The following is an 11,021-nucleotide window of genomic DNA, read 5'->3' on the forward strand; positions in this document are numbered from 1 at the left end:
TAAGAGAATAATCTTGATGATTCTTGCCTACAGGATAATGCATATAAAAGAACCATAAATATAGCCACTATTTATTCTATTTTAGGAGTAATATTTTTTGATATATTAGGTAGCCTCCAGAATGGCGTCGCTGGACTGGAATTCAATAGTGAAATATATTTTGATACACTACAGGTACGTGTGTGGCATAAATTTCTTGATATAATTTGAAACAAAATAGGTTATTAGTGTGTTAACTTACAATATTATTGCTGCTGAATGTAATTATTGCTGGTGGTGTTTACACTTTACCGTCAGGCGTCAATGCCACCATTTAGATGATTTAGCCCACCAATTTTGCCACGGCTCTTATGTCGCCGGCCTTCATAAGGAACATTCTCTTTTGTTAAGTTAACAAATCAGAGCTTCAACTTTCTAGCGTGATTTTAAAACTTCATAGTTTACATAGCAGTATTATACGGTTTGACGAGTGGCGAAGATAACATAAATTAATAATAATAATATTAAATAATGCAGTAGCTGCTGAGTGGCGACTTTAGTGACATCGAAAGTAGCATAAGCCGGCACCAACCGCACGGTGTTAATGACGAATGCGAGAATATTAACAGAATTACACCTGAAATTACGTAGTCATGTAAAGCTAGGTTTTAAACTTCATGTAAGACCAAGCCAGAAGTATATTTGCTTCAATCGTAATTGGACAGAGATGTATTTATTGCTGATCCTGTCATCCTGATTTTCGAATAATGTTAGATACATTGACGAACATTAGCTATATACTATAAAATGTAATGTATATTAGTTATCTACATTCCGTATACCGTATGTGACGGATATAATGTATATGTAACGAATATGAATATTGTTAAAGAATATCATTAATGATGTCTCAGATGGGTGTTCGTGGTGGTGTTCTTGCTGCCGCTCTCAGCGGCGTACGACGTGTATTACTACGCCAGGTCCTGGCTCGTCTTCCAGCTGAGCTCCGCGCCCCGCCAGCACAAGAGGAAGGTGGAGAACGTACAGGCGCAGGCGAGTGCGGGGTAGATGACAGGCGCAGGCGAGTGCAGGGTAGATGACAGGCGAGTGCAGGGTAGATGACAGGCGAGTGCAGGGTAGATGACAGGCGAGTGCAGGGTAGATGACCTGTCTCTTATACACATCTAGATGTGTATAAGAGACAGGNTTAAGACGAATAACATTTACGACGGTTAAGACGAATAACATTTACGACGGTTAAGACGAATAACATTTACGACGGTTAAGACGAATAACATTTACGACGGTTAAGACGAATAACATTTACGACGGTTAAGACGAATAACATTTACGACGGTTAAGACGAATAACATTTACGACGGTTAAGACGAATAACATTTACGACGGTTAAGACGAATAACATTTACGACGGTTAAGACGAATAACATTTACGACGGTTAAGACGAATAACATTTACGACGGTTAAGACGAATAACATTTACGACGGTTAAGACGAATAACATTTACGACGGTTAAGACGAATAACATTTACGACGGTTAAGACGAATAACATTTACGACGGTTAAGACGAATAACATTTACGACGGTTAAGACGAATAACATTTACGACGGTTAAGACGAATAACATTTACGACGGTTAAGACGAATAACATTTACGACGGTTAAGACGAATAACATTTACGACGGTTAAGACGAATAACATTTACGACGGTTAAGACGAATAACATTTACGACGGTTAAGACGAATAACATTTACGACGGTTAAGACGAATAACATTTACGACGGTTAAGACGAATAACATTTACGACGGTTAAGACGAATAACATTTACGACGGTTAAGACGAATAACATTTACGACGGTTAAGACGAATAACATTTACGACGGTTAAGACGAATAACATTTACGACGGTTAAGACGGATAACATTTACGACGGTTAAGACGAATAACATTTACGACGGTTAAGACGAATAACATTTACGACGGTTAAGACGAATAACATTTACGACGGTTAAGACGGATATCATTTACGGCTGTTAAGACGAATAACATTTACGATGGTTAATATATTTGTAATCAAAATGTCAAGAACTGAGATAAGTCTTTAGATTACAACAGTTTATCGGTCAACTGTCTTGTGTCGAATATATATTTTCCCATAGAAAAATATCGAATGTGAAAGAATCTTGAAAGTTCTAGTAATATTTAGCTTAATTTTGGATTATTCAGAGTTTGCGAATTTATTGATGGTTATATGAAGGCAACTTGCCACTTTTTCACTGCAGTTTCCTTAAAGGGCTTCAGTGAAGAACTAACAGAACCTGTAGTACCTTTAAATTTTATCCAGTAATTATGAGGTATAATCTTGAAATAGGTACACTGTTATAGAAAAAACGGTGAAAAAACGGTCCCACCGGCATCCTAGTGGCCGGTCGTCCCGTGAAAATATACTGTTTCGCCGTTTTTATCAGATGTTTTACGGATTTCTGGTGTTAAATTCGAATAAAAACGGCGACACGGTGTTTCTTTTCACGTGCCGACCGGCCACTGAAACGCCGGTAATACCGTTAACGGTCATTTTTCTAACAGTGTACCTATAGATATACCGCCACCTTATGAGAAGCATTAACAAATTGAGCTTTATAGATTTATTACTTTTGAGTCAACATGCTTTTCGCTGTGATTACTTTATTCTAAAATTCACAATTGAATGGTTCCACATCCCGCGATAGAATTAAATAATTTGAAGCAATGTTATTTCCAACTACATACTTAAGTTTATCATGTTAGTTTCTTATCAATTTAACCGATCAATAGCGCATGAACTATACCAAACCCTGACCAACTGTCAGGGCCCGGGTTCCATCAAATAACTTATTTATGTGTAAAATGCTATGGTATGCAGTACCTACTAAAGACAGTACATTATTTATTTGTAAAATGCTATGGTATGTATGCATTACCTACTCAAGACAGTACCTTACTCATGTATAAAATGCTATGGTATGCTACGGTATGTGGTACCTACTATTGTACCGCTGGCGGTGTGCTGGGATTTACATTCTCACATTCTCCTTTACACCGTTCGCTTTGTGTCGTGCTTATGCTGGCAACCACGTGCACTCCGGCTGCAACCTTCTCGTATCTTATCTGTACAAGAGTCGCCAAGGACAAATGATTATTTTTGACCTTCGCAGGACAGTAGATTATTCGTTATTGATAATGAACATATTGAAGAGACTCTCACGCAGGATGCTGATGTCTCATTTACTTATCACCATAGAAATTATTTTAGAAATGTAAGTTAGTCTCACTCCGTCACTCGGTATTTATAAGTTTAACTTCCAAACGAAACAACTCAATATCGAAGTTATTATTCAAATGACGCGATTTGTCTTACTTGTTCGCTAGTGCCGGATAGGAATTTTTATGAAATATAATATAATCCTATGTATCCTTTAGTTAAAGTTTGCGTCTTGAAAGAAGTGCAGGAAAAGGAGGGTAAATAAAATTAAATTTTCTTTTGCAATTGGTTACTATACATTTAGTTAAAAGATATAACTCAGTACTCACTGTACTGAGTGACAGAGAGCGCATTTTCTCAAAATCGACGAAAACGTGAAGTCACGAACGGCCAGACGGACAGACATGCGGACATGACGAGCATAATAGCGCATTTTTTTCCAAAAATATGAAAATGCCCTTGAAATTAAACGTTTTTGCATTTTTTATTACATTAAAAGGTCAGTGATGTCTCTTGTGTAAAATGTGGGTTTGAAGTGATTGGCTAACAGAGCTACCAACTCGAAACTATTTTCAATAGTACTGCTATTTTTAGAATAATTATTTTATGTAGTAATTGAAGGTGTTTGCAACACACAGGTAAGGGCATGGAAGAAGTCAGGACAGAAGACCTACATGTGCACCGCCAGACCAGGCTGGCAGACCATCAGCTTCAGACAGCCCCGCTACAAGCAGACCTTCACTAACATCAACATCAACCTTGTCGACATCCTTGAAGTGGACGTCAACAGACAGGTCTGCAGTGTTGATATCGGGGTATCATATGGTTGAACTTGAGTATTATCGGTCTTAATATTGATAGGGAAACAATATAGCTAAACTTGATTAGAGTTGCTTTTGATAAATATTGGTAGTAATTTGCTCTTATTTATAATCATTTATTATTATAGATTGGTAATTGTTTTAATTTAGTCAGGTTTCGTCCGTAACGTCTCAGGCTTTATTCGGAGTATTCGCATATTTAAGCTCTCGAATGAAATAGGTAGAGGGTTGCAATGAAACGCTGGTACATTTAATATTCAGCTCATAAATTCAAGTTCACATCATGCGTTAACAAAAATCTCCTGTACAGGAAAAGAGTAATCGAAACACAACCAAAGTAAAAAAATATATCAGCTACCATCACTCAAACTTTGAAGTAACCAGAAACGTTGATCCGTCGCAGTTCCGTTGAGTAGTACGACTGTCGGAAACAACCGTACTTCACGCACACGTTTGTGGCTATATTTCCAGCAGCCGTACCGCAGCCGTAGCCCCGAAGCTGCTTTTCACAGTCACTCTGCGCCCGTAGCCGTAATAAACGGGCTTAGATTGATGTATCACGGCTGGTCTGACCGGAGAATTTACATAACGACCGTACTTATGAATGTTTGAGTCCATCTTCATCGTCGTTGATGTTACTCCAAGCTCAGTGCCGTAAATCTGCTGTTGGTGGTCGTGACCGTACCGATAACAATGACCGTGACCGTGACGATGAGAATTATTGCGCAATGCTCGATCTTGAATCTTCTGTTTGCTGGCCTAAATAACGCTTAACGTTTTGTCGTCTTTCGCGTTATCTCACGGCCAAGTCACAACCGTAGCAATTGTTTTTTTTTTCTTAAAATAAAGGCCTCCCACACTCACCATTCCAACAAAAAGGAATTAATTTTATTAATTAAAAACAGGGAATGGTTTCATGTCAATGATCAGGGCCCCGACCTTAACGCCTCTGCCGTAGCAATAAATCTCGACCTAGCCTGTACGGCCCTAACGCCGTATTAGATATTAAAGTCGTAAAATTAAAGTCGCGTATTTATTATTAAATAAGATGTATAAAACAGTACAAATATATATTATATGGTTACTACAGAGTATTTCCAGCAGCCGTACCGCAGCCGTAGCCCCGAAGCTGCTTTTCACAGTCGCTCTGCGCCCGTAGCCGTAATCTCCGTGCTTAGTAGATTCATGTATCACGACCGGTCTGACCGTAGAATTTATATAACGACCGTACTTCTGAATGGTGGAGTCCGTCTTCATCGTCGTTGATGTTACTCCAAGCTCAGTGCCGTACTTCTGCTGTTGGTGGTCGTGACCGTACCGTTACGATAACCGTGACCGTACCGATGAGAATTATTGCGCAGCGCTCGATCTTGAATGTTCTGTTAGCTGGCCTAAATAACGCTTAACGTTTTCTCGTCTTTCGCGTTACCTCATGCCAAAGTCACAACCGTAGCAATAAATCTCAATCTAGCCTGTACGGCCCTAACGCTGTATTAGATATTAAAGTCGTAAAATTAAAGTCCTTTATTTATTATTATATAAGATGTATAAAACAGTACAAATATATATTATATGGTTACTACAGAGCGTGTGGTGCGAGCCTCTAGTTAGCATGGGGCAGCTGACCGCCATGTTGGTGGAGCTCGGCTGGAGCATCCCTGTGGTCCCTGAGATGGATGACCTCACTGTCGGTCAGACATTACTAGAAATATATACATATTATAATGTTATTATTATTATATCTAGTGACAGTGACCCAACACATATTATAATGTTATTATTATTATATCTAGTGACAGTGACCCAACACATATTATAATGTTATTATTATTATATCTAGTGACAGTGACCCTAAATATCCTAGGATTTAATTTCTTCATCGAGACGACAATTATTGTAATTAATGGCTTGTTGTCATTAACATGTATGAGGTGCGCTGGTGATGGGGACATTTAATTTCTTAGTTGAGACGTTAATTATTGTAATTAATGGCTTGTCATTAACATGTACATCAGGCGGGCTGGTGATGGGGGAATTTTAAGACATTAATTATTGTAATTAATAGCTTGTTATCAATGTACATAAGGTGGACTGGTGATGGGGACGGGTATAGAGACGTCGTCCCACAAGGCTGGTCTGTTCCAGCACATCTGCCTGAGCTACGAGCTCGTCTTGGCTGATGGTTCGGTGGTCACGTGCTCGCAGGTCTGCTCGTATTACCTATGTGCCACCTTATACTTATATATATATAAGTATATATATAAGTATAAGGTATTACATATTATACTTATATTATAATATTATAGGTATATACATATCATACTTATATATATATTACTTTATTTTATGTAGATATACTATGAGGTATATACCATATTCTTACTATAGACTCCATTTGATATATTTTATATATTATATATATTTAGTATATTTTATACCTTCGGATCTTAATTGTCATGTGTATACTATATGGTATATACCATATCCATACTATACACTCTAGTTATATATATATTTTATACATTGGGATCATAATTGTCATGTGTAAAAGGGGCCAGGGATGGGATACTATATCTTACAAACATGGTACGTACCTCGAAACCAAATAGTTTGTTGGAATTAATGGATTAATTTTAATTGTAAGCTGGTGCGGTATAGGAATATTGACGTAAAATATATTGAAATGCAACGTAATATGCTATTCACAGTATATTATAATATACGATGTGTATATATATATATATATANTTAAGAATCGGCGACAGGCCTACGGCCCAATAACGCTGAAACCGCTATTATTTTATTATTTCAACTATAGAGCGTTCAGTGCATCCATGTACCGTGAATCTCGTACGACGTCTCATTGTTTGGCGTGGCCTGGTATCTTAGATAAGAAAAATAGGAGTAGTGACTGGCGGGTTCGAGCCTCTGCTAGCCGTGAAAATTATGGTCGAAATCTGTGAGGTTGCTGAATAGTAAGGAACAGAAATATCGAAGCTGCGAGTTGAGAGTTCGAGACCCAGAAAACTCTGAAAATTCTGCGATGTTCAAAATTGGCGACAGGCAAAACATATCCGAACCTGACGCTAGAATTCGATCTTCCTATAATTTGCAATCTAAAAGAAGCCAGATGAGTCAATTCTCCCTAAAGTCATTCTGTCGTCACAGGAGCAGAATCAGGATCTGTTCTACTCAGTTCCCTGGTCCTACGGCACCCTAGGATTCCTCACAGCCGTCGAGATCAAGATCATCCCAGCGAAAAGGTGAAGTTTATGTTAAAAACTAAATAAACAATGAAGTTACAAGTGAATGTAGACGAGAATATCATGAGAAATATCTTGGCTACAGCTGCACATTGTCAGTTTTGAACACAAATAATGAATGTTGATTAATTATCAATTGCTTGTTTTGAACACAAATAATGGCCGTTCATTGATTAGTAATTATCAATTGCTTGAATTGCTGTTGAGCATTTGTCAAGATTACGTATGATGCTGGAGTAGGCATGTTGCATGTTGCCGTAAAATTATCATGTCTTATGCTTCGTTATGCCATCTTTTTAAAGTTATGACTGAATTTCCTCAATTTTTTGGATTAATTAAGGAGCTAATTTCTCACAAATTAGTTCCTTCGATGCTCTACATGCGCTCGATTATACATTCTTACATTCATGATTTTGAATGGTATCAGGACCAGCGTACGAGTTCATCCCTCTGAGGGATTACTACCATCGTCACACGCGCTCCATCTTCTGGGAGCTCCAGGTACACAAATAACGGGGATTAGACCATTAGACCTGGGGAGCTGCAGGTACACAAATAAATAACAAATACCAGGTACACAAATGAATAACTAATAGCGGGGATCAGACCATTAGACCTGGCGCCGATAACAAACAAGCTGAATTTTCACAGTTCGTTGCGGGTCTCGCAGCCACAATTCAGCGCGACAATCTTGGTGCTCTAAATTGTAACCACTAGACCACTTACCAGTGAGCGACTGCTGACTATGTTAATTACTTAGTTCATTAAATAAGTAATTTGGAATTTTGTAGAGGAAAGTTGAAATTTTTTCTCTTTACTACTTGGAAGCTACGTGCACCTGTAGTAGTAGAAATGACAGAAGCTACATTGTGTTCTGATCCGAGTATTGAACTTCATTATCTCCTAGTTGACTAGATTCATAATATATATTTATGTTAATTAATGAGGATTAGCAGGATGGGACGACCGTAACTATGACGTAGTTACGGAAAGTCGACGACCTAGTCGTCAAAAGTCGGAAGGAAAATATTTTATGAGAAAGGGACAGGAACAGCAGCTTGAACTGAGGGAAAGTGGGGTGGAGAGGGACTTGGGAGTGATGATGGACTCTGGGCTGGTTTTCAAGGAGCACGTGGCCTATTGCACCGCCAAAGCAAACAAGGTAGTCGGCATAATTCGCAGGTCATTTGACCATCTGACTGAGCATACATTTATACAACTGTATAAAAGTCTAGTCCGTCCGCTGCTGGAGTACGGACACTGTGTCTGGCAACCATACCATAAAACCCTGTGCAGCGACATTGAGGATGTGCAAGGCGGGCAACGAAGCTCCTGGGTTCACTGAGGGACAAGCCTTACCCCGAGAGGCTGCGATTGCTGAAACTACCTTGTCTGGAACACCGACGCTTGCGCGGCGACATGATCGAGGTTTACAAATACCTGCACGGGTACTACAGCGTTGAGCACCCAACGTTCATTAAGGCCACTACAACGCGACTCAGGGGTCACTCCATGAAGCTGTATAAGAGCAAATATCGGCTTAACGTGAGAGGAAACACAACACATATTATAATGTTATTATTATTATATCTAGTGACAGTGACCCAACACATATTATAATGTTATTATTATTATATCTAGTGACAGTGACCCTAAATATCCTAGGATTTAATTTCTTCATCGAGACGACAATTATTGTAATTAATGGCTTGTTGTCATTAACATGTATGAGGTGCGCTGGTGATGGGGACATTTAATTTCTTAGTTGAGACGTTAATTATTGTAATTAATGGCTTGTCATTAACATGTACATCAGGCGGGCTGGTGATGGGGGAATTTTAAGACATTAATTATTGTAATTAATAGCTTGTTATCAATGTACATAAGGTGGACTGGTGATGGGGACGGGTATAGAGACGTCGTCCCACAAGGCTGGTCTGTTCCAGCACATCTGCCTGAGCTACGAGCTCGTCTTGGCTGATGGTTCGGTGGTCACGTGCTCGCAGGTCTGCTCGTATTACCTATGTGCCACCTTATACTTATATATATATAAGTATATATATAAGTATAAGGTATTACATATTATACTTATATTATAATATTATAGGTATATACATATCATACTTATATATATATTACTTTATTTTATGTAGATATACTATGAGGTATATACCATATTCTTACTATAGACTCCATTTGATATATTTTATATATTATATATATTTAGTATATTTTATACCTTCGGATCTTAATTGTCATGTGTATACTATATGGTATATACCATATCCATACTATACACTCTAGTTATATATATATTTTATACATTGGGATCATAATTGTCATGTGTAAAAGGGGCCAGGGATGGGATACTATATCTTACAAACATGGTACGTACCTCGAAACCAAATAGTTTGTTGGAATTAATGGATTAATTTTAATTGTAAGCTGGTGCGGTATAGGAATATTGACGTAAAATATATTGAAATGCAACGTAATATGCTATTCACAGTATATTATAATATACGATGTGTATATATATATATATATAATATAATGTAATATGATACAATGGAATATAATTTTATCAGCTTCCATTATAGGCCATCTTACCCATTTGCCAATTTTGAACGACCTTGCCATCTCGCATGCCTCGACCAGATTCTTTACAACTTCGAGTACCTAGTTGCAGGTTTCAAACCCCCAATGCACGGCTCAAATATCGATGATCTTAAACACTCAGAAATTACTTTTACTTGATAAATGATGGTTATTGTTTAAGTTACGTAGAAATCCTTTTATTACCCGTATTATTGTTGTGTAAGCAATAATACTTTAATTAAACGTTCAGGACAGGAGTATTATGGGTGTAGCCCTAATGCGCGTGTATCAGTTCGAATGAAATCCATTTATTAATAAATTTTCAGATTTTACAATTATTATTTATTTAAACTGGAACTTACTGTACCATTCGCGCTACCTTTATACATTTGAAGAAGCAGTTCCGATCTCTGCACTCACAGAGACGAATGTATCTTTTGTTTGCGTGTCGTGAGAGTTTATAGTGATGTTCATAAGTCGCATGTCTTCAATGTTCATAAGTCGCATGTCTTTGATGTGATGTTCATAAATTGCATATCTTTGATGTTCATAAGTCGCATATCGTTCCCGAAAATTTACCGTAAAAGCAAACGCCACATCGTTAAGCTGTGAGTTGGCAATATAAACTTTGGATTATAACGAGAATTAAATAAAATTTTCTTCAGACAGCATATGAATATTATGGGACTGGCCCCAAGTCAATATTAGTATAGGATCATGTGACTGGCCCCATAGGATTCTCGAAATAATATTAGAGTTACTGTGAGAAACAGCAATTGGTTTTACTTCTGCCTACTTTTACTTCTTTACTTCTGTTTTTTACTTCTGCCTACTTCTGCCTTTCTCTTCCTCCCCTCCAAAAATAGCTGTAGTTGTTTTTCGAGCCTCCCTCATCAGAAGCGGATGGTAATAACGCCCAATGTCACCTAAACGATAAGTAATAGAATAGAATGGAATTAAGTATGTCGGCACTGAAGAAATATGCCCATGGCCTGTTGCCGATTCTTGAATTTTTCGTGACTTGATTCACAAGGGATCCGGCCTTTGGAACCCGATCTTTCCATAACTGACGATTGATTGAGATAGCTGCTGGAC

The 11,021-nt window shown here is 38.0% G+C and overlaps 1 protein-coding gene across 1 annotated transcript in view; it reads left to right on the forward strand.

The window, feature by feature from the left end:
* The window catches only part of LOC108676392 (delta(24)-sterol reductase), a 20,673-nt gene continuing 9,652 nt past the window's right edge, over positions 1–11,021 (forward strand). Inside the window, exons 1-6 of the mRNA XM_018164467.2 lie at positions 1–174; positions 894–1,032; positions 3,883–4,038; positions 5,651–5,756; positions 6,152–6,270; positions 7,234–7,328. Of these exons, the coding sequence (XP_018019956.1) occupies positions 122–174; positions 894–1,032; positions 3,883–4,038; positions 5,651–5,756; positions 6,152–6,270; positions 7,234–7,328 (668 nt within the window). The 5' untranslated portion in view covers positions 1–121. The remainder of the gene's footprint in view (positions 175–893; positions 1,033–3,882; positions 4,039–5,650; positions 5,757–6,151; positions 6,271–7,233; positions 7,329–11,021) is intronic.

This window comes from Hyalella azteca, unplaced genomic scaffold, assembly GCF_000764305.2.
Source record: "Hyalella azteca isolate HAZT.00-mixed unplaced genomic scaffold, Hazt_2.0.2 contig9146, whole genome shotgun sequence".
In the NCBI taxonomy this organism is placed as follows: Eukaryota; Metazoa; Arthropoda; class Malacostraca; order Amphipoda; family Hyalellidae; genus Hyalella; species Hyalella azteca.